The sequence below is a fragment of the Microtus oregoni genome, unplaced genomic scaffold (genome assembly GCF_018167655.1).
Source record: "Microtus oregoni isolate MIOR12 unplaced genomic scaffold, Mior012 000045F_ref0000178, whole genome shotgun sequence".
NCBI lineage: Eukaryota > Metazoa > Chordata > Mammalia > Rodentia > Cricetidae > Microtus > Microtus oregoni.
This window is the reverse complement of record NW_024543219.1, coordinates 13,277,071-13,301,175: the sequence shown is the minus strand read 5'-3', so window position 1 is coordinate 13,301,175 and position 24,105 is coordinate 13,277,071. Positions and strand designations below refer to the sequence as shown.

The 24,105-nt window shown below is 47.7% G+C and overlaps 2 protein-coding genes across 3 annotated transcripts in view; one reads left to right on the top strand and one right to left on the bottom strand.

The window, feature by feature from the left end:
• Dlgap5 (DLG associated protein 5) overlaps positions 1-909 on the top strand; it is a 39,046-nt gene extending 38,137 nt beyond the window's left edge. Inside the window, exon 16 of one of the 2 annotated variants that reach the window (XM_041634021.1) lies at positions 352-909. In XM_041634021.1, coding sequence (XP_041489955.1) covers positions 352-492 — 141 coding nt within the window. In that variant the 3' untranslated portion in view covers positions 493-909. The remainder of the gene's footprint in view (positions 1-351) is intronic. The other variant, XM_041634020.1, reaches the window with a different exon arrangement.
• Positions 910-1,121: 212 nt separating this feature from the next.
• Lgals3 (galectin 3) lies at positions 1,122-13,324 on the bottom strand. The gene is made up of 6 exons (XM_041634108.1): positions 13,211-13,324; positions 7,033-7,054; positions 6,217-6,501; positions 4,976-5,064; positions 2,185-2,350; positions 1,122-1,412 (listed from the first exon to the last, which is right to left on the bottom strand). The coding sequence occupies exons 2-6, from the start codon at positions 7,048-7,050 to the stop codon at positions 1,257-1,259; spliced, it is 714 nt and encodes a 237-aa protein (XP_041490042.1). The 5' UTR covers positions 7,051-7,054; positions 13,211-13,324; the 3' UTR covers positions 1,122-1,256.
• Positions 13,325-24,105: the final 10,781 nt, after the last annotated feature.

The window sequence follows — 24,105 nt, the reverse complement described above, 5'->3', positions numbered from 1 at the left end:
CCTGCTTCTGCCTCCCCAATGCTGGGATTAAAGGCATGTGCTACCACCGCCCAGCGGTATAGCACTCAGGAGGCAGCGACCTATGGATCTGAGTTCGAGGCCAGCCTGGTCTACAGAGTAAGTTCCAGGACAGCCAGGGCTGCGCAGAGAAACCTTGGGTCAAAAACAGAACAATTTGTTTTTTTTTTTTTTTTAAGATTGCTTTCCATTAGGTCTTAGGCTTTTATAATTTTATTGTTGCTTTGGGAAACCTGCTTATTCCTTAGCACTGACTTAACTGGCAGTGTGGAAAGTTTATTTGGGACAACTCTTGATGGTGAATTCAATGACTTCTCTGTTTTTGTTCTTCAGCCAGCCCTAAGCAACGCCAGTCCCTGCACACAGGTGGAGTCCAGACAGCAAGGTCGTGCCAGACACATCTCCTTTGGGGGTGACCTCATCGTCTTCTCACCTGTGAGACTCCGCAGTCAAAAGCACCAGGAGGGTTTTTGACTTAGAAGTAATTCCAGATATTTTTTTTTTCGTATCATTACTTCTCTGACACATTGTTAAATTGTTGGAAAATTTAAAAATATGCTTTAGTATTCGCTTCTCTTTGCCGTATTTATATTGTATTACATAATCTTTTAATGCCCAGTATTCATCAAGACACTTTGGTGATGCTGTACAAACTGTAGGTTTGTAAAATACTAACGTGAAGCAAATCTCTACATCTGTGTCCTCATCTTATCCTGCTCATTTGAGCAGATAACTTGGCTTTCTTTCCTTCATTCCGTTAGCGGAAGTTTTCTGGATTGAGAAGTCCATTTATTCCAGATCAGTCCCTGCTCCCTCTGGAAACTGTCTCCTTAGCAGAGCCAGCACCTTGGGAAGAGAAATGCAAGTCCAAGGCCTGAATGGGCAGCTCAGCTATTCTCTCTGGAGAAAAGGGGAGGGGGGGGGGTGCTGGAGAGATGGCTTAGAGCGAAAGGCATGGACCACTCTGGCAGAGGACCTGTGTCTGGTTCCCAGCACCCTAGACAGGCAGGACACAACCACCTGTAACTCCAGCACCAGGGACCCTGCTGCCTCTCGCCTAAGATTTGACACCTAGTATCAGAAAATAAACAAAAAACCGGGTGTCCGTCAGCACGGGAATATTTATTAAATGGATGCCTTACAAGAAGGTTAAGGAGGAATAAGTGTAAAGTTTTCCACTCAGAATGAGCACGGAGCCTTTGCATGACACTTCAGTTATAAGAGCTGCCCCCTCTGGATTAGATCATGGTGGGTACAGCACTGGTAAGGGTTATGTCACCAGAAATCTCCATCTGGTTGATCTCCCGGAGATTTCTCATCCGATGATTGTACTGCAGCAAGTGAGCATCGTTGACTGCAACCTTGAAGTGGTCAGGTTCCACCAGGACTTGTATCTGGAGACCAAATACGCAAACCATCAGGTAAAGTGTGTGCTAATGCGTGTGCTAATGTGTGCAGTTTAGGCTTTCCACCATGCGTGTGTTTTTCAGGACATACTGTCTGTGATGTATAATTTCCATTTATCAATTTCTGTATAAACAGGGAAGGAAGAAATGTGTATATCGATTTTTTTAATATATATATGTTATATATATATTAAATATATTATATTAAATATAATATTTAATATCTATATATATCGATTTTAAACCAGTGTAAGCTGAGTTTAAGAAGTCCGATATTTTATTTTATTACTGGAATGATAACAATCCAGAGACAGTAGTGAATAGCAAAGCGAATCTAGATGGTCAGAGTTAAACCACAATAAAAAGGCACCAAAATGGTCAGCAGGATAGACAATGGGAACCAGAGGAACATAATTTGCCTACACACAAGTTTAGTTTTAATGGAGCCTAAAATACCTGGAAGTTAAAAACAGCAACAGAGGAAGGAGTTCCTTAATGGCAAATATTAATTTATAGGACTGGTTAGTGTGTAGCCGGTTTGGGAAAGGTCGGGAAATACACACCCATATCCATCTTAAACCCTTTAGTGTAGAAGAGTGTAGCTTTGGAGCTGTCTAGTGAGAACATGCCTCTCCTGGCCACATCCCCAGCCTGCCAAGTTTAGCCGCTAGGGTGGGAGGAAGGCTGACCCAGGACAGACATGGCTTTCCAGTGTTCCCCTTCATAAGAGAGCGTTGTCTGCACGGCAGCAGGAACTTACTTTGAACGGTTTGCCGCTTTCAAATGGAAAAGCTGACTGTCTCTCTTCCTTTCCCCAGTTGTTAGCCTGCTTGGTGTTGCACACAATGACTCTCCTGTTGTTCTCATTGAAGCGGGGGTTAAAGTGGAAGGCGATGTCATTCCCTCTCTTGAAATTTAGGGTAATCCTGTTTTAAACCAGAAATCAAAGATATTAACATTACCAAGTCAAGAGCATCTAAGTTTCCAAAAGCAAACACTTTTTATATAGGAAGCAAATAAGCCAGAGCAGGAGGAGTTCCAGCTCAGAAGAGTAGCCTCCCACTCCCCCTCCCACTATAGTGATCAGCTCAAACGTCTAGCAGGGCAACATGTGCTGTCTGTTCACTGAGACCAGGTCTCACTGTAGCCCAGGCTAGCTTCCAGCTTGTGATTCTCTCCTACCTTGACCTCCAGGTGTGCCACCAGTTGTCTGGTTTTGAATTTGTTTTTGGAGGGGTGTTGACTGACGCTGGTGCCACTGTTCCTGACAGACACTTTTGTGCACGCATGCAAACGCCTCCTAGATATCGCATAGCCTTAGACCGCCCAACCTAAGGCCATTTATACCTTGCTGTAGATAAGAATGGCTCTTTCCTGACCTGGTAGATTGACTAGCTGTTAAAAAGCAAGTCAGCAGCCTGAGAACTGCCAAGTGCCTGCCTTTGCCGTCAGCCAGAGGTTCAGAACAGCAGGGGTGCATACATGGAGCTAACGTTTCCTCCCTTTGCTCTGCTTGGAGAGTCAGGACGTTCCACGCTATGAGATGGGTGTTGTGGAACTGATCCTTTATGCTGTGTGAGGGTGTGTCACTGTTACATGTTTAATAGAAAGCTGAACAGCCAATCGCTGGACAGGCGGTACAGAGAGGACTTCTGGATAGAGAGAGCGCAGGGAAGAAGAAAATTGGAGTCTCCAGCCTGATGGAGAGGAAGCAGGATGAGCAGTGCAGAGTGAAGGTAACAGACGGCAGCTCACAGACAAACAGAAGTGGGCTAAGGTGTAAGAGCAGGGGCACAAGCCTAAGCTGTAAGCTGAGCTGTTATAATTAGTAAGAAGTCTCTGTGTCTTCTTTCTTGTGAGCTGGCAGCCCAAGGAAAATTCTGACTACAGATGGCATTGGCCAAAGTGCCACTTGAACTTTCTGACCCGTTTCTTTCTTCTGGGTGTTAGGCATTCACAAGTCTTGTTAAGGGACTGACCCTATTCCTGGGTTTCTAAAGCTGTGTTCCATCTAATAACACTAGTAGCTAATAGGCTTGTGGTCTAGACCTAACAGTGATTGTCTGGGTATTTTAAATAACTCAGGAAGCCAGGGAAAGTGACAGCAGTGCTCGGTGTTTGTGTCCAGTGGCTCTAGTCCTTGTGTGAACAGAGATTGTCATCTGTCACGTACGCACTTTTCCATGAAGTTGTTGGACTGTTTGTGGGACAGGACCCAGAGTCAGTTTTGGCCTCTGAGTGCCCAGTCTACTTCCCTGGCACCGCTGGCACTGGATTATCTAGTGCGAGGACCTTCATGTATCAGTGTTTCTGTGTGGTTCTGCATCATGTTGAACAGACTCTGTAGAGCTATATTTTGAAAATAATGTATCATTTATACATATACGAGACAAGCTTCAGGATGTGATGGGGTACTGAGCTCAGAGCTCTGCCTGGCTGTGTGGAAAGAAGGGTGACTGAGGATAGTGCTTCCCCTGCAGAACCAGAGGAGCAAATGTCAGCCTAGCAAAGTCCTTTTTGTCCCCATTCCTTTGCCAGGCACAAACTGATACAGAGGACTTTATAGTTACATTTCTGTTTTTTTGAGACAAAGTCAAGCTCTATATAGCTCATGCTGTCCTTGAATTTAGGATCTTCTGCTTCCATCTCCTACAGACTGGGATTATGGGTGTGCACCACCATATCCAATCCCCCACCTAAAAAGCTCTTGGATACAAGGCCTGGCGGTGGTCGTGCACACCTTTAATCCCAACACTCAGGAGGCAGAGGCTGGCAGGTCTCTGTGAATTCAAGGCCAGCCTGGTCTACAGAGCTAGTTCAAGACAACTAGGGCTGTTACACAGAGAAACCCTCTGTCTCTGTCTCTCTCTGTCTCTCTGTCTCTCTCTCTCTCTCTCTCTCTCTCTATATATATATATATATATATATATATATATATATATATATATATAATAAACCTGTGCATCTGGCTGGAATATCTCCCTTTTATCCATAAGACTTAGAGACAGAGTCACCAGTGGTCACAGCAGGGTTGATGGCCCCTCTGAACACAGGGACAGTTGGAATGGATTGCTCTGGACACTCAGCTGCTTCATAGTAAATGTAAGTATGACTAGAAGTGATTGCTGGGTCCAGTCTTCCTCGGGTGGCTATAAATAAGTGTGGGTCTCCTAAATTACCTCATCCCAAACTGGTTCGCCTCAGTCAAACCTGTACCCAAGGCAAAGGTGGTTTTGTTTTGATGAAATCTTTAATGGATAGAATCTTCTCCCACCCTTAAATAAATAATGCCCCCTGGCTTCCCTGCTTGCCAGTCACTGTCTGTAAGACCTGAGCCTCAGTTTTGCCTGGCAAAAGGGAAAGCAATGGTCCTTACCCTGCTTTCACCCATGAAGATCAAAAGATATGCCACACAGTTGAGGATCCTACCATTCACTCTGAAAACCCTGACATGGAAGAATCACCTGGGAAGATAGCCCTGCCAGGATTCTAATGTGTAGTTAATAAGAGTGTCTTTATTCCCCAACCAATCAACAGACTTGTTGGCGTACTTGTTTGCGTGGGGCTTCACTGTACCCATGATGGTGATCAGCATGCGAGGCATGACTCCGCCAGGGAAGGGCAGCTCGTAGGGCACTGTCTGGGGACAGACAAGACCGAGTGTCAGTAAAGCACTGGGTTTTCTTGGGGAAAGGGAAGGTTACGACACAGGTGACTAACACAGATCCCTAGTTGAGCCCCCCCCCCCCCCGTCTAGATTCTGAGACCCCCTCGCCCAGGGCCTAAAATGACAAAAGTTCCCTGTGTGTGTGCAAATGTTAACACACAAGGAGAAGAGGTTTCTGGCCATTACTGGAGCTGCTTCAAACCGTAACACATCCTTTTTCTGACAGTTTAAGGTAGACTTGGCCAACAGTCTTTCTTCACTCTCCAGTCCCTTGTTACATGACATATAGCGCTGTGATTCTGCTTCCTGAGAAAAGGTTTGTGTCACCTGGGGCTTCTGTGCTTACAGGTCACTGGCAGAATGCTTTGCATATGAAAGTTGAGTATTTGTTGAATGAGCTCTTTAGTTCATAAGTGTTGAGCTACGGTTTAAGGTACCGGAATTCCCCCAGAGCTCTGTCCTTGCCTCTGGTCCTCCTAGATTCAACTGTCCCCAGACTTTCACTTCTGGCTCTGGTCTGCACTAGTCTGGTATGTGCTTCCGGGAGTTGCTCCCAGCGGATCTGTGAACTGGAAGTTCCTGCTTGAAGTTATTGCTGGAGGCGTCTCCCCTGCCCCTTGTCCATCAGTTCCGCCTCCTGCATTCCCGGTTTGAGCCAGAACTTTGCTGCTCTTAAGAGCACTCAGTATTTACTGAAGTTGTGGGTAGGAGCCACCCCACTTGCTAGTGTTTATTAATAATAAGCTTAACCTCATTATATAAAAATAATACAATAAATAGTATAGGAAAATGTAATTATTTTTTGAGACAGGGTCTCTATTCTGCCCAGGATGGCTTCAAATTCACAGAGATCCACCTCCCTGTGCCTGTGGGTACTGGAATTAAAGGCGTGTACCACTATGTCCAGCTCTTTACCATAACCTCAACTGAATTTATATTAAAGCACATTTATCAATGCCTTGTCTCTCTAGACTAACAGGTCACAGAATAAACTCAATATGAACATTCCTTTCTCAACTTGACCAATACACTCCTGTGGTTGGCCCTTAAGGATCTAAGATACCCCCACCCCCTAATGTCCTCTCCCCTGTACATCAAGCCCATGAAACAGCTCTTCCTCCTTACCAGGGCTCCAGTGGGGGCGCCATAGGGGGCAGCAGCAGGATAGGCCCCAGGAGCACTAGGATAGGCCCCAGATCCGCCAGGTTGCCCTGGGAAGGCTCCAGGGACAGTTGGGCCAGGGTAGGCACCAGGAGGAGCCTGCCCTGGGTAAGCCCCTGGAGGAGCCTGTCCTGGGTAGGCCCCAGGATAGGAAGCGCCTGGGTAACCCCCAGCCCCAGGCTGGTTCCCCCATGCACCAGGCCATCCTTGAGGGTTTGGGTTTCCAGGGCCAGCTAAGGCATCGTTAAGCTGTAAAGAAAGGTTAAACTGTTAGAGGATGGGACTCATTCACGAAATAGAATTCACAGGACTTGGGCATCTGTGATCTGAGAAGCTGAGAAACCAGAGAAGAGTCACCCTCTGCCCTTGCCTCCTCTACTGTTCGCAGTTCCAAGGACTGGGACTTTGCGATTGAACCCATGCTGTTATGTTGTTTTCCTCTGACCTCTCATCATCGCAGATGAGGGGGGCTAAGCTCTCCTAACTTACACCAGCCGCTGGCTGTTTAAAAGCACAGGCTTTCTAATCAACGTGAGAAACAGCGGCAGCCCTTGGCCCAACCGGTCCTGCTGCTTCCATCAGGGACCTCGCTGCTGCAGAGGCCATGTCTCTCTCCCTGGGAGCTGCTGCTGGGAAAGCAAGGCTCCAGCTAACAGTCCCCAGGCAAATGAGTGAGCCAAAGGGAACTTCATAGGGTCAAAGGGAAAGCTGGGTGGTAGAAATGAAACCTTTAACCCATGTGAGTGTGTGGAGCTAAGAAAGTGGGCATGAAATACTCACCGAAAAACTGTCTGCCATTTTCCTAAAAGAGAAAAGACAGAGGGGATTATTATTATTTGAGCCTAAGACTTTGCAGACATTTGTGAGATTCAGCATCCCAAACAGTCCACGGGCAGTGTTAGCCAGTCTGCGATCATTTTGCCCGAGCCAGAGGTGCAGGACCGAAAAACATCTTGTGGAGGGGTGGGGATATTTTCCAGCTAAACTCCAAACCTACTTAAATCATGGAGTTAGACCTCGGTGCCAGGAGCTCATGTTCTGAAGTCTGAGAGGAAAGCCTTGAGGGGCAAAGAGCAGGGTGAGCATTTTCTGCCTCTTCTCTAGGTGAAATACGGTACAAGGTGTGGCTTCTCTTGGCTGCCTTCCTCCCTGTTTCTCCACCCTTGAAAGGATTCATGTTCAGCATAGGCCACCCCTCACCCCTCTTCTCTTCCCAGACCTTATAATGTTCTTATACACTGTGAAGATTTGTCACTTGTATTGGTTTAATAAAATGCTGATCAATCAGTAGCCAGGCACGAAGTATAGGCAGGCCAACCAAACTAGGAGAATTCTGGGAAGAAGAGAGGCAGAGGGTCAGTCACCAGCCAGACGCTGAGAATACCTTACTGAGAAAAGGTACCAAGCCACATGGTTAAACATCGACAAGGATTATGGGTGAGTTTAAGTCATAAGAGCTAGTTAGTAATAAGCCTGAGCAGTAGACCAAACAGTTTATAATTAATGTAAGCCTATGTGTGCTTATTTGGTACTCAATGGCTGCGAGACTGGGCAGGACAGAAACTTCTGTCTACACTTGTGGACACCGGGGGAAAGCTATGTGTTGGCTCCTATTGAGATCTCCAAGACAGCTTAACATGGCTGCTGCCTGGTTATTCTCCGTTGGCACACACTTATGCCTGCTCTGAGCCACCACTTTCCATGCACCCCAGGGCTCACACATGCGCACAAGGGTGTGCAATGCTTACCAGACTCTGCTGGGACATGCAAATCTGAGAGCTTACGTGTGAGTTGGGAAGGAAAAAGGTGCTGGTTCAAAGCCTTGATGGACAGGTGACATCTGGGAGTGTTGGTTTTGTTGGTTTTGGGGGTGTTTGCTTTATATTTTAGAAAGGTCTTTCTATGTAGTCCATCCTTGAGCTTAGGATCCTTCTGCCTCAGTCTCTCAAGTGCCGGCTGTGGTGTGAGCCACTGTGCCTAGCTTATTTTGATATTCTAAATAAAATGTTCAGCAGTAAAGCAGTTGAACAAAGGTAAGTCAGGTGTCTGGCGATGGAAACAGAAACATGTGGAGAGCTTCAAACTGTCAAAGAGGTTTGTCCTGCACAAAGCTGCCAGGGCTGGTTTGCAGACATACCCTACTTTCTCCTGCTCCTACCTGGTGCCTATAGAAACCCCACTACCCCTGATGCAACTGCTCTCAGAGTGAAGCACAGGGCAGCTTTGCTTTGGAGATATTTCAATACTTCTTTCCTTCCTTCTTTCTTTCCCTCCTCCTCTTCCTCCTCTTCTTCCTCCTCCTCCTCCTTCTTTTCTCTCTCTCTCTCTCTCTCTCTCTCTCTCGTTCTTTCTTTCCCTTGGGGTTCTGAGGATTAAATTTTTTGCCTTGGACTAGCAACACTCTAGTACTAAGCAACACAAGCAGCCTCCAGAGGGCTGCTTTGGACCGGGGTTAGTTCTAGCTGAGCTCAGAATCACTGCAGTTATTTTGTTGGAATTACCCAGACCACCAGAATGACCTGGACCTAGAAATAATCATAACCTCTTCTGACTTCATTTGCTCACCTCTGGTATTCCAAGAAATAACATTACTGGGTGAGTGTGGTGGCTCATACTTGTAATCTCAGCATTCCGTAGCACAGGGACTACCATGAATTTGAAGTTAGCCTGGACTACATACCAAGTTCCAGGGTCTCATTCTGGCCTTGAACACTTAACGGCATTCCTCCTTCCTCAGCCTCCCAGTTACTGGGATCAAAGGCAGGAGTCACAATGCCTGGCTTCAGAATTTTCTTAAGAAACTAAAACTTAGGTTGGGCATGGTGGCACACAGCATTCAGAAGGCAGAGGCAGGTAGATCTCTGTGAGTTTGAGGCTCAGTCTGGTCTATGTGGCAAGTTCCTAGCCAGCCAAGGTTACACAGTGAGACCCTGTGTCCATTTTAGAGGCTGTTAGGGAACAGTTTTGAAGTTCAAAGTAGGCAGGGAACTTAGTATGTTTGATTACTCTTTTCCTACCCCTTCAGCAATATCTGTGACTTCAAGCCATTAGACCACAGTAGCACACTACCCTGTGACTGTGACAGCCCCAAATGTTTTCAAACATTGCCAGATATCCCCTAGGGCCAAGACCAGGTATGGTTGAAAACCACCAATCTAGGCTGTTAACGTCTATCCCGGCATAAAGGTGCAGAAGCAAGGCAATAAAAACTAATAAGGGGTTTCAGGTTTTAAAACTAGCCAAGTTTACAAGGAAGGACAGTAACCGCCTGTAACCTCAGCTCTAGAGAAGCCGAGGCACAAGGATCAAAAGAGTAAAGTCCTCTAAGCTACAGGTCTAAGCAGACCCTGTTCCAAACCAAGGGCAGTCTATTGCTGGGTGTGGCACTGAACACTGGGATTCCCAGCACTCAGAAGACTGAGGCAGGAGGATTGTGTTTAAGGTTAACCTAAGCCACACAGCAAGGTCATCTCCAAAAACCAGAAACACTTCCCTCAAAAGAAAACTTTTCTTTGGGGGCTGGAGAGATGGCTCAGTGGTTAAGAGCATTGCCTGCTCTTTCAAAGGCCCTGAGTTCAATTCCCGGCAACCACATGGTGGCTCACAACCATCTGTAATGAGGTCTGGTGCCCTCTTCTGGCCTGCAGACATACACACAGACAGAATATTAAATAAATAAATATTTAAAAAAAAAAAAAGAAAACTTTTCTTTGCCTTCCCTTAAGTAGGTTACAATTTTAAGAGGCTGTAAGACTTATGTTAAACTCTTAAGTCTAAAGGCCAAATCTTTGATATATGTGTCACGTAAAAATTCTGTGTGAGAAAGATAAAACAACCTAACTTTACCATTTTCTTCCAAAAGTACCCTATTGCTAGAACACCAATCAAATTACATTTACAAATGATACTATTAGCAACTGTAGGGCATTTCCACGTTGAACTTTGTTCTTTTCAAAGCCTCTGATCAGGGCTGGTTTGGGCCGGTTTCCAGTCTAATGAAAGGAAATTTTAGAAACAGCAGATTTCATTGTGATTCACGGATGACAGTTTGGATTGCACTGTTACAACTGCAGGGGATGCTGGTATAATGATGCATCTGCATGCTGATTTTCCATTCCCAGAGGACATTCACAGCTCTGTTTATTTTGTTAGCAATCTGATGAGACTGACCGGAGAAAATATTCCTACTCTAAAGCCAACTCAGCTAACTGAGTGGCCCAAAGCGATCTCACTGGCAGTGTGGGACCAGGGTCCAAGTCTGACATTGTTAGTTACTTCACTGAAAAATTCTTTGGCTTGTTCTCCCAGATCTACATAGCATGCTGAAATAGTAAACAAATAGTAAGATCAAACTTTATCCAGAACATGAACACGGTAGTGACTCATCCAACACACAGGCTACTGAAGGCAGAATACCGTCGTGTACAGCCACGTTGCTAAGAAGAACCACGTTTTAACAGTATGTTGTGCTTTTCCAATACCAGTATTTACTGTTTTGTTTGTATCACCTCTCAACCATAGATCTTTTCTTTTACTGAGGTGTGTGTGTGTGCGCGCACACGCGCGTGTATGTGTATATGTGTGTGTGTGTTATGCATGCTTATGCACCTGTATGTGAAGGTGCGCATGCCCATGTGTGTAGGTCAGAGGTCAATGCCAGATGTCCTCTGCAGTCACACTTCACCCTATTTTCCGATACCATTTCTCTTTGAGTCGAGGTGCACACCTGGCTAGAATGGCTGGTGAGTGTGATGTGGGATTCCTCTCTGTGTGCTGAGATTACCATTAATGAATAAAGAAACTGCTTTAGACCTATAGCAGGGCAGAACTTAGATAGGCAGGGAAAACTAAAGTGAATGCTGAAAGAAAGAAGGGCGGAGTCAGAGGGAAGCCATGTAGACCCACCCGAGCCAGACGGAACTTTAGCCAGTAAGCCACAGCCACGTGGCGATACACAGATTAATAGAAATGGGTTAAATTAAAATGTAAGAGCCAGCCAATGAGAAGCTACAGATAATGGGCCAAGCAGTGATTTAATTAATATGGTTTCTGTGTGATTATTTCGGTTCTGGGCGTCCGGGACAAATGAGTGGCCTCCCTCCAACATGAGAGAGCCCATAGACTCTACCTGTCTCTTCATCCACAATAGAGGATAAGAGACAGGCCCCTGTGGCCATTCCCAGCTTGGTCAGTGTGCGATGGAGATCTGACCTCAGATTTTTCCACTGTGCTGCATTGACCCATCTCTCCAGCTCCCAGATATTGTTTTTCTTTTTTCTTTTTTTTTAAACTTATTTATTTATTTATTTATTATGTATACAATATTCTTTCTGCATGTATGAGGGCACCAGACCTCATTACAGATGGTTGTGAGCCACCATGTGGCTGCTGGGAATTGGATGAACTCAGGACCTTTGGAAGAGCAGGCAATGCTCTTAACCGCTGAGCCATCTCTCCAGCCCCCAGATATTGTTTTTCAAGTACACTTATTTGTTCCATGTCTGTAGGGATGTGTGTGTGTGTGTGAGGAGGTAGGAAAGTATTCAGATCCATGTGCACAGGCTAGCATGATAGTCCACATGCTGTAATCCCAGCACTCAGAAGACTATGGTAGAAGGAGTGCCGTGAGTTCAAGACCATCCTGGACTATAAACTAGGCATGAGATGAGGCCTGCCAAGGCCATGCTGTAAGACCCTATCTCAAGGAACAAAAGCAAAACAACACACACACATACACAAAATCAGTGACCAAGAAGGAGAAAATTGCTAAATGTGGTTGTACTGGCCTGAAAAATCTCAAGTTCAAGACCAGACCTTGTCTCCATTATAAAACAACAAAAACTCTTACAATCTCAAATTCTTTACCCGCCCCCAAAGACTATTGTGGCAGAAAAACAAACTTTTTGTTATTAAACTTCATTTTTCATGGAAACAGTGGGGATGGCAGTTTGCACCTGTAATCTCACTTGGGACACTGAGACAGGACTGAAAAGAGAAAGCCAGCCTGGGCTACGAAGTGAGTTCCAGACCTGCCTAGGCTGCACTGAGACCCCGCCCTCCCCTACCCCAAAAAGTAAATACATAAAAACATGGAAATACATAAACTTGAAGCAAACAACTTAAAATTTCAGAAATTAGTGAATTTTAAACGCTGTGATTGCAATTGTTGTCTTTGAAATAAACTGGGTCACTAGGTCCAGGGGTCCTTATTATCTAGAAACCCTGCTCCCTAACTTGCAAAGATTCCAGTTTTTGGAATAGGAATCACCGTTTCAATCCCCACATCATCGGCTCCCTACATTCGTGTTTGAGCAAACAGATAGTTTATAATAAACCCAACCTTTAAAAGTCTCCAGGTAAGGCTTGGACAAAAACCACCACACCCAAAATGTTTTGCCCAGGTCTCGAGGTTATTGCACAAATCACATTGGGCACGAATGAGTCACTTGGCTTGCAAAAAGTTTAGAGGTTACTTTAGTTCCTCATCAGCATTGTTTTCTGTGCGGTTAGCACGCGGAGAGTGGTTGTAGACCCTGTCATTGCTGGACCGGGTAGACCTGGCAACACGTAGCAAGATCTGTAGGGGAAGGCTCAGTAGGTGCAACAAAGGAGCCTGCTGGCCAAGGCAGCCCCCCAGTGTGTCGGAAGGAGGACCTGGTTCCTATGGCCAAGCTAGGGGCAACTGCTTGGAGTCAACTGCAGGGTAACTTTAAGAGGGTTGGGGCTCACTCCAGTGCAGGACTTCCGAGGAGTGCCTGTGACCCGATGGCATTCCACCACCCCAAGGATGCTAAGTATGTAGGTCGTGGCTAACTTTCTCCAGGTTTTACCCGCAGATGAGCCATGGCCGTGAACCGGAGCCTGGGACCCTAAAGGTGGCCTCCGGCAGGGCTGCAGAGCCTATCCCTTTCTTGGTGCACTGAGCAGCACCCGTCTACCTCTCCCCCACGCCACTTACCTGTTGTGTGCTCCTCCCGCAGCTCTGCTCCACTCCTCGCTCCTCTCCGCTAGCTGTTAGCAAGTTGGGCGGTGGCTGAGTGCTTCTAATAAATACACTTCTGTCAGGCCCGTCCTCCCGGGGCGGGGCAGCATCCCCCAGTCCATCAGGCGCCAGGCTGGGCCGTGCCCCACGGACCCTGAAGCTTCCCCAAGCTGGAGTACGGACACGCCTATGCCCCACACCTGTGTCCCGCAGTGGACCCTTGCTGTCAGCACTCAGACCCTCTTAAGACCCGCACAATTCCCGAGTCTGAAGCTGCCTCATGGTCACATCCTGTCTGCATTTCCTTCACCCAAAGCCTTTCCCAGAAGTGCACAGTAACTTATACCTGTGAGGGGAGGGAGGAACAGGGGTCCCTGACATGTTTGAGATGTACGAGGTCGTTTGCATTCACTTCTGCTCTGAATTTTGCTGTGTCTGAATACCCCAAGTTTTGGTGTTTTGGTCTACTCAGAACAGGATACATAGTAGGTTTTTCTCAGTGGGTATTTGTTGATCAGTGAATGAATGAATGAATGAATGAATGAATTGCGTCCTAGGAAGATAGATGTTTTCTCAAAGATTGGAGGAGAGTCCTGCAGGGCAAGGGACAGTTAAACCAAAAGCACAGGGCAAAGCTCTGTCTGTATAAAACGCTGTTAAAAGGAACAGCCCCCTTTGTGAGGAGGCTGCTAGCCAGTTTGGAAGCAGTTTTTTTTTTTTTTATTGAGAAAAGGAAAAAAATAAAGTTTCCGCCTCCTCCCAGCCTTCTCCCCCTCCCCCCACTCCTCTCCCCCTCCCTCTCCAGTCCAAAGAGCAGTCAGGGTTCCCTGACCTGTGGAAAGTCCAAGGTCCTCCCCGCTCCGTCCATGTCTAGGAAGGTGAACATCCAAACTGGCTAGGCTCCCACAAAGCCAGAACATGAAGTAGGATCAAAACCCAGTGCCATTGTCCTTGGCTTCTCATCAGCCCTTGTTGTTCGCCATGTTCAGAGAGTCCGGTTTTATCCCATGCCTTTTCAGTCATAGTCCAGCTGGCCTTGGTGAGCTCCCAATAGATCAGCCCCACTGTCTCAGTGGGTGGGTGCACCCCTCATGGTCCTGACTTCCTTGCTCATCTCCCTCCTTCCGCTCCTCATTGGGATGGAAGCAGTTATTTAGATAAAAATGAGAGACGGGGTTAAGGAGATTCAAGATGGCTTTTCTCTTCCGGCTTCAGATGATAACATCGGCCAGTATCTGCCAAACATGCACCCTGAACTGTGCCTAGGGCTTACATACATTTCTGGAGTAAGTATTATTTTAATCCTGTGAGGTCCGAAGCGGCCACCCCAAATGGCAGTGCTGGTGACAATGTCCTAAAGAGACGGACTGTGACTGGGTAAACAGAAACTTAAATGTGGTTTCTATTGACCAGGAATCTCTCTTAACCTACCCCTAAATATCAACTTCCTAGAGCAAGGACAGCTAGTTCCCAGTCAATTCCAACAGGCTGCCTCAGCTCAATGCCTACCCCCATCCCCCCAATTCTGCGGACCATCTCATAAAATCCACTTGCATTTCTCCCCAACCCAGGGTGGGGCTGTTACCTTGGCAGCTGGAGCCCCAATAACCCTTTCTTCCTAACCATGGTCCAGTTTGGGGGTTTCACCCTGCCCTTGCTCACAAACCCTGTGTTAGTCATGAGAAAGCTGAGGGATAGAGAACTAAATATAACCACGATCAGGGCGACAGTAAATGGTCCTTCTGGCACCAAATGTCTCTCTGCTCTAAAATCCCAAAGCCTGTCTGTCAGACAGCTATAAGGCAGGCTCTTGAGCCTGAGTCAGACAGGAAGCTCTGGTCCTCTGCTGTGTCAGGCCTGAGGGAGCAGCTCGCTCACTCTCCAGAGAATTCCATCTGTGGTCAACTGCTCTTTCCATTTCTGGACAGCCAATTACAGCACCTCCTAAAGCCACCAACGTTCGGTGGCCTTCCCTTCCCTCCCCTCCCGTCCCTGCCTTCCTTTACCCCTGCTTCTTTCTATTGAATAGAAAAACAAACAAAGAACAAACTAACAACAACAAAAAAAAAAAAACTTAAACATATTAAGGTCAGCCTAGTCTACCTAGTGAGACCCTATGTCAAAACAACAACAACCAAGATAAAAGATCTGAGTAGAGTGGTTCATGTCTGTAATTCCAGTATTCAGGAGAACTGGGGATCAAGCTATGGACCACAATAGGGACACAGACACACACATTCACATACGCAAGTGTGCGCACATGATGCGTGTCACCTTAAAAAAAGAAACAAGCCATCAAGTCAGGGCCTTTATAATGAGGTCCAAGTGGAGTAACCATTGTCCATCTTGTGAGAACACAGTGGGAAGTCACCCTCTAACAATAAAGCAAACCCAGAATTCACCTTGGTGCCAGGTCCAGCCTCCAGAATGGTAAGGTGTGAGCGCCTGCTGTTTATGAGCCACCTGGTCACCTGTAGAGAAGACCAAATGATTGACACCAGGCAAATCATTTGCTTCTCCAACCTCCTTCCACTGGAGGAGCAGAATCCAGAAGTCCTAACTTTTAGCTATAAAACAACAACAACAAGAAACCACTGGGGAAGAGAATCACTGTAGCATTGACTAGATAAGCCATCAGGTCAGCCCAAGTCTGATCCCTGTAACTCATGAGCAAAGGAGAGAACCAACTCTTGAATGTTGTCCTCTAACCCACACACAATGCTCACAGGCATTTAAAAATATTAAAATGGGCAGATAAGATTTTAGAAATTAATAAATAAATATAAGTATTAAAAATAAAGTCACTGTGGGTAAGTGTGGTGGCTTATGCCTTTGATCCCAGCACCTGGGGATGCAGAAATAGGCAAATACCATCCAGTCTAAGGAAGGCGAGTCTGATCTGTAGAGGAGTTTGAGGCCAGCAGGGATACACGGTAAGACCCTGTCTCAAAAACAAAACCAAACAGAAGCCCCGATCACTGTAGACGCTGGTTTATGAAATCCACAGAGCGGTTCAGGTGTCCCCTGACTCTCCAGAATTTCTGTAGTCTCTATTTTATTAGTGGATTAACAAATGACCTCAGCCGGTCTCCCACAAGCAGAGGGAGTGTGTGCCCAAGCACCATCAGTGACTCTGCCAAGGCCTGCTGGAGTCTCTGGGACAGATTGACGCGTTCTCCAGGCCGCACTGTCCCCGCAGTGCTGTTCCCTCCGACCTTCCACACGGAAGTCATTGTGTGGCTACAGATGCGTTTAGACACGGTGAACTCTCCTCTGCACAGGTAGCCTAGCAACCAGTGTTTGAGGAGTCATCTGTAGATGATTAGCTTGTGCGTATTGCTCAGGACGGACCATAGGACTGTCTTTGGAAATGTTCCAAGCCTTAAGAGGCTGAGTCAGAAGTGGTCAGTCAAAGAGGTTGCTATGGAGATAAGAGATGAGTCACACTCTTGCCCTCTGGGCAGTCTTTGGTCAGTTTGTAGGGACAGATAAAGCCTCCGTCTTTCTTATTTAGAAGGCTCATTTATGCTGAACCAAACCATCAGCTCAGCTTCCTGCTTCACTGCCCCATCCTAGAGAACACTGCTCTGCCCACTCCATGCCAGATAAAACTAGCAACAGGGTCTTGTATGTCAGGGAGCGCCCGGAGTTTATAATCTATACATGTGCAGTAAATGACTCTTTAGAACCCAACCCAACGCCAATATAAACTCATTCAAAATAAATGTACAAGACGGTCTCATAAAATGTCACGGAATGACTACTAGATACCGATGACTGTGCTGTTTGAAAGAAGGAACAACCTAACCTTGACCCGCGGCAAACAGGCCACGTGGCCTCTCCTGGTCCAGAGATATTAGGACTCTGATTAATAAAAAGACGATAGAAAGTCAAGCAAAGGCCCTCAGGGCAACTTCAACCCCGGTGTGAGGAGGGACTTGGAGGAAGCTTCTGGAAGGTCCAGATGATGCCTGAAAGAGGGAACTTTAGGTCGAGAAAGCCAGGAGAGAGTGGGAGAAACCAGAGTGGGGTGGGGGTGGGGGGGGGGACCAATTGTTAATTTTTAGCTAGGAAAATTAGAATTGGGGAAGAAGGCTAGAAGTAAAGGAAAATTATGGACATATAAAAGCGCGCGTGTGTGTGTGTGTGTGTGTGTGTGTGTGTGTGTGTGTGTGTATGTGATGGGGTTAAAGATGGCTCAGTAGGTAAAGTGTCTGCCACCAAGCTCCTGGGCCCACGCCATGGAAGGGAAAAGCTGACTCCCGCAAGACGTCCTCTGACCTCCATTCCTGCGCTGTGGCGAGCACATGTTCTCCCCGGCACAAACAACCAAGTGTAATAAAAATAAAAGCATGAAGAAATATGAACAAAAGCCAGAAAAGAAATTTCCCAGAAACCAGCTATGCTGTACCAAATAAGGAAGGATGCCCCATAAAACTATCATAGAGCTGACTGTTGGAGCAACCAGGAAAGAGAAGAAAATGATCTTCCCACTTGTTACATTTGGTCCACGGCAATTTTGCCAGCTCTGCCTGTATCCTGATCCTGTTGCTACGTCTGGGTGACAAGTGAGACAGGGGGCTGACCTGAGGATGTTTGTCATATATGATGCCCACAGTTGGCTTCTGAGCTGGGAACCTGGAACTCCATGGGGACAGAACACAATAATGGGGTCAGGGGAAGCAACGTACCCATTGCTGGTTTACACAGGCTCCCTGCCCAAGCCCTCTCAAGAATGCACGGGCTGTCCTAGCCAGTCAGGATAGAGAGATCAAGGGAATCAGAGGTATCACTGTCAAGTGAAAAAAGCTCCTCTCCCTGCCTGCCTCAGCTCTAGCTACCTCTGTCCCTCTTCTGCCACCAGCCTAACCCAAGCTGGCCTTTAGCACTAGCTATTACAAACCCCACCCTCCTGCCAGAGCCGCTCCTGAGAGCTTGAGGCCTCAGCATGCCCATCAGCTCCTGCCGCCGTGGGGCTGCCCCTGACAGAGAAGAGGCAGAAAATAAGACAACAGACTAAAAGGAAAGCTTGCTGGTGTGCTGTGGTGAAGTACTGTAGACTGGGGGCTCACAAATATAGGGGCCAGAAGTTCAAGGACAGCAAGTTAGTTTCCTCCTTCTTTTTGAGACAGGTTCTCACTGTGTATCCCTGGCTGGCCTGGAATTCCCTATGTAGACCAGGCTGGCCTTAAACTCATAGAGATCCACCTGCCTCTGTGTCTCAAGTGCTGGGATTAAAGGCAGGCACCACCATGCTTGGTTTTCTTTTGTGATGGAACACCTTTATTTATTCTTTGACTGTTTTATACGCGTGAAAGTTAGTTTCTTCTCAGGCCTCTCTCCTTGCCTTGGAAATGACTGCTCTTTCTGAGTCTTCACGTGATCCTCCCTCTGAACATTTCCATGTCCCAGAGTCTTCTCTGTATATAAGGACACCAGTCATACAACTGGATGAGGGTCACCCTAGAGACCCCACTTCTACTTTCTCAGATCCTTAAAGGTTCCCATTCCAAAGAAAGTCACATCTAAAGACACTGAGGGTTAGCTTTTCAGCATGAATGTGGGAGGGACACAGTTCAGCCGATAAGATAGGACTGGAGGGAGGAGGACCGGAGGAGGATGGAGGAAGACTGGAGGAGGATGGAGGAGGACTGGAGGAGGATGGAGGAGGACTGGAGGAGGTCTGGAGGAGGATTGAAGGAGGATGGAGGAGGACTGGAGGAGGATGGAGGAGGGCCGGAGGAGGATGGAGGAGGACTGGAGGAGGATGGAGGAGGACTGGAGGAGGATGGAGGAGGACTGGAGGAGGATGGAGGAGGACTGGAGGAGGATGGAGGAGGTCTGGAGGAGGATTGAAGGAGGATGGAGGAGGACTGGAGGAGGATGGAGGAGGGCCGGAGGAGGATGGAGGAGGACTGGAGGAGGATGGAGGAGGACTGGAGGAGGATGGAGGAGGACTGGAGGAGGATGGAGGAGGACTGGAGGAGGATGGAGGAGGACTGGAGGAGGTCTGGAGGAGGATGGAGGAGGACTGGAGGAGGATGGAGGAGGACTGGAGGAGGATGGAGGAGGACTGGAGGAGGATGGAGGAGGACTGGAGGAGGATGGAAGAGGACTGGAGGAGGATGGAGGAGGACTGGAGGAGGATGGAGGAGGATGGAGGAGGATGGAGGAGGACTGGAGGAGGACTGGAGGAGGACTGGAGGAGGTCTGGAGGAGGATTGAAGGAGGATGGAGGAGGACTGGAGGAGGATGGAGGAGGACTGGAGGAGGACTGGAGGAGGACTGGAGGAGGTCTGGAGGAGGATGGAGGAGGATGGAGGAGGGCTGGAGGAGGATTGAAGGAGAATGGAAGAGGACTGGAGGAGGATGGAGGAGGACTGGAGGAGGATGGAGGAGGACTGGAGGAGGATGGAGGAGGACTGGAGGAGGATGGAGGAGGGCTGGAGGAGGATGGAGGAGGATGGAGGAGGACTGGAGGAGGATGGAGGAGGACTGGAGGGGGATGGAGGAGGACTGGAGGAGGATGGAGGAGGGCTGGAGGAGGATGGAGGAGGATGGAGGAGGACTGCAGGAGGACTGGGGGAGGATGGAGGAGGTCTGGAGGAGGACTGAAGGAGGATGGAGTAGGGTTTAGAAGGATTGAGGAGGACTGGAGGAGGATGGAGGAGGATGGAGGAGGACTGGAGCAGGACCTGGGGAGGGTGGAGGAGGTCTGGAGGAGGATTGAAGGAGGATGGAGGAGGGTGGAGAAGGATGGAGGAGGACTGGAGGAGGATGGAGGAGGACTGGAGGAAGGCTGGAAGCGGTAATTGTCCTGTTTACTAAATGGCCACTGGCAGTTTAGAAGAAGCTGGCTGAGCCAAGACATGAACCCTGAGACGGGCACCTGGAAAGAGAGTGAGAACACTGTGCTAAGCAGGAGGACAACACAGAAAACACACATTTATGACTTCTGTCTCTGTCTGGATGACCTTCCTGCCATGTTTGAAGGGGTTGCCCTAGCCCTATGTTGGAGCTTCTTGGCACACTAGAGTTGGTAGAATCTGCTACAGACTGCCTGCACAGGCTCAGTTTGTGGTTTCCCATGGGCCCTGGCAGACATCAGCAAGTGGTATAGGGGAGGTGCCTGTGCGGTGTTAGCCTGGGAACCTCCTCTGCCTCCAGATGAGCAGGGTGGAGAGATGGTCTCTCTAAGATGAAGAGGCTCGATGGAGCGTGGCACATGGTACGAGGGAAGAGGTGATTTGAGCCAAGTACAATGACCCACACATGTGATAAAGACATAATGAAATCCTTTACTCTGGGGCCGGATGGTGAAGGGTGTTCCCACCAAGCCTGAAAACCCACGTTGGATCCCAGGGTTCCACATAGTGGGAGGAGAGAACCATGTCCAACCGTGGCCCTCTGACCACCATACACAGCCATGACACATGGACACAGACTCACACATATACCATATATTCAGTCACGTATACAATAATAAATAAGTGGTTTGTAAAAAAGTAAACCTGTTCCTTCATACTGTAACTTAAAAATTGTAATTCAAAAATTAAAATAAAAAGCAAGGAAGCCTGAATGACCTTGGGGAACTGAAGCAGGAGCATTGGGAGTTTCACCTAGGCCTGGGCTACCTAATGTGATCCCATTGAAGAAAAGGAAGGAGAAAGAGGAAGGGGAGGAGAAAAAAAGGGAGAGAAAGGGAGAGAGGGAGGAGGGGAGAGGGAGGAAGAAGGGGAGAGAGAGAAGGAAAGCTTTGATGGAGGAAGGAATGACACCCAAATGGAGCCCTAAAATATTCAAATACCCAGTCTCACATCTGTATTTGGATTGTGCAGCCCACTTTTGACCATCCCACCTGGGACCCTTTCTAAAGCTTGGACTGGCTAAGGCTGGTTCTCTCACCAGCCACAAAGACCTTCTAATTGGGGCGGAGCATAGACTAACCTACCCACTGTGTGCTAGATCAGGCAGGAGCCAGAAAGCACTGGTTTCCATGCCTGTTACCATGACTACATGACTCATGTTCCAGGATTTTCCTATAAAGCCCAAACCAGCCACACAGCTTCCCGTAGGACAGTCTTTTCTGGGTGCTAGCTGTTGGGGCGCACCTTCCAGGTCGCTGCTGCTCTGGGGCTTGAGTTTGCACAGACCGTCCACTTCCTCCCCTGACCCCCCTTCATTGGTTCTCCCCGCCACCTTGTTGCGGTCTCCAGAAGTTGTCACACTTCCTGCCTGCCCTTCAGCACATTCTGTCCCTTCTCAACTCCCAAACCACGCTCTTCCCTTCCCCCAGGAGCACATAGGCTTGCTTAACAAGTTTCCCAAACTGAAAACAGACAATTGAAAACAAGGACTCCGATCCCATCATTTTGGAGACTGCAGTAGATCATTGATGTGAGTGTGATGGTAGCCTGTATGAATAGTGAGCTCCAGACCAGACTGTCTCAAGAGACAAAGCAACACCTTCTCTGGGCACAAGCAAGCAGAGAAGGGGAGCAGCTGGTGGATGGGTAATGTGACCTACTGATAAGAATCATTTCTCTGGCCCGAAAGTGCTCATACTGTAAACAGAACTGGGGCTTGGCAGGCCTGGGCGGGGCTGGGCAGGGCAGGGCGTAGGGAGCAGGACAGACAGGCTACAGACCTCCACGTCGGCAACCTATTATTCTCAAGTCTTTTTCTGGCCAGCAGCCATCAAAATCTTTGCAGTGAGTCGGGGAGAACCAATTTATGCAGAGAATCAGGGAACATGGAGAATTTCGCCCTCTGTACTTTTATTTATTTGTTTGAGACAGGGTCTCACATAGCTGGAGCTGGCTGTGAACAACGTATATTCAAGAATGACTTGATTCTTCTTACTCTACCTCCTGATACTGGGACTACAGGCATGTGCCACCACGGCTGGCTTTCTGAACATCTGTCTTGTTTCCTGTTTTCTGTTGTTTTGCTGCAGGGATGGTGTTTGTTGCATGGACGGGGACTGTACACCTGTGTGTGCACTTAGAAGACTGGGGGAAGACACCATGCATCCGACCTACTCTGTCACTCTCCACCGTATGCCTTTGAGACAGAATCTGTCCCTAAACCTGGAGCGAGGCTGGTGACCAGCAAGCCCCAGTGACTCTGTCACCTTCCCCTTCAGAAGAACTGGAGCTACCGGTGCCATGGCCACACCTGGTGTTTTATGTGGGCACTAAGATCAGAGGAGCATTGCTCAGCAAGTGCTCTTACCCACTGAGCTACCTTAGCCATCTCTGCACTTAGAAAAAAAAGATCTATTTATTTATATCTTATATGTATATGTGAATGTCTGCATTTATATCTATAGTAGTATATTATTTGTGTTTTAATAAATAAAGCTTGCCTGAAGATCAGAGGGCAAAGCAGCCACACTAGTCAGCCCTACAGGCCAGGCAGTGGTGGCACACACCTTTAATCTCAGGACTCGGGAGACAGAGGCAGATGGGTCTTTGTGAGTTCAAGGCTACACTGGCTACACAGGATTGAATCTGTCTAAAAGAGAAATAGAGCTCACACAAAGATGATCCAAGCACTTGGGATCACACGTCTTTAATCCCAGCACTAGGGAGGTGGAGACAGGAGCGATATGGCTGGGCAGAGAGAAGAATATAAAGGGGAAGAGACAGGAACTCAATGGAGTGTGGAGTCTGAGGCTGGTGGAGAGCATTGTAGGATCGCCCTTTCGGTCTAAAGATTTTTGTAGAGGTAAAAGGTCTCTCTAGTGGTTGGCTGTCTTCTCTGGTCTTCAGGTTGAACCCCAATATCTGACTCTAGGTTTTTATTATTCATGCTACTTATATTTCTGCACCATATGTATGCCTGAGGCCCATAGGGGTCTGAAGAGGGCACTGGATGCCCTGGAACTTGAGTAACAGAGCCACCACGTTGGTGCTGGGAGCTAACGTGGGTTCTTTGAAAGAGCAGCAGTGCCTCTCCAGCCCTCTCTGTACTTTTTTTTTAATATTTATTTATTATTATGTTTACAATATTCTGTCTGTGTGTATGTCTGCAGGCCAGAAGAGGACATCAGATGTCATTACAGATGGTTGTGAGCCACCATGTGGTTGCCGGGAATTGAACTCAGGACCTTTGGAAGAGCAGGCAATGCTCTTAACCACTGAGCCATCTCTCCAGCCCCTCTCTGTACTTTTGAAGGGCCTGTCATAGGCTGTGAATGCACAAGGATAGGAATGCAGGTTGCAAATGTCTCAGGAAATCCAAAAAGCATAGCTTAGCCTGGCCATTTTCTATGAACTCTGGCAGTCTAGTAACAAGCGTGCACTGGAAAGCAGACTGTGGTAGGAGATTTCAGAAGAGGCCAATTCCTCTAAGCTAACTGGAACTCAAAGCTCTCCAAACACCTTGTCACCACTTGCAGCAATGATGTTCACAATCATGAAGACCTCAGAGCTGCTTGCCCACGATCTCAACAAGAACAAATGTCAAACTGGGTATAGTAACACATGCCTTCAATCCCAGTACTTGAGAGGCAGAGGCATGTGCATCTCTGGGAGTTCTAGGCCAGCCAAGGTTACATAGTGAGAACTTGTCTCAAAAATAAAGCAGGGGTGGGATTGGTGCTGAGAGGCCCAGAGTAGAGAAGAAACACCTGTTTGGTCTTTACCCAGCTTGGAACTGGAGTGGTGGCGGAAATCAGGCCCATGAAAAGTGCAATCTAAGTTTATGGCAATGAGAATTACAGCCCCGAAGTTCACAAAGACCATCCTGGACACAAATGAAATGTCAGAGCCAGCAAAGTGATCCCTGGTGCTGTGTGTACAAGGTCAGGAAAGAGCTTCGAAGCTATTGACGCAGTATTCCAGGAGGCAAAGAGAAAGCCGCAAGGT

Coding starts and splice junctions, on each gene's coding strand:
- Lgals3 (XM_041634108.1), bottom strand. Junction 5,065..6,216: donor GCGCCCCCACTGGAGCCCTG/GTAAGGAGGAAG, acceptor GTCTGTCCCCAG/ACAGTGCCCTACGAGCTGCC. Junction 1,413..2,184: donor AAAGCGGCAAACCGTTCAAA/GTAAGTTCCTGC, acceptor TTTGGTCTCCAG/ATACAAGTCCTGGTGGAACC.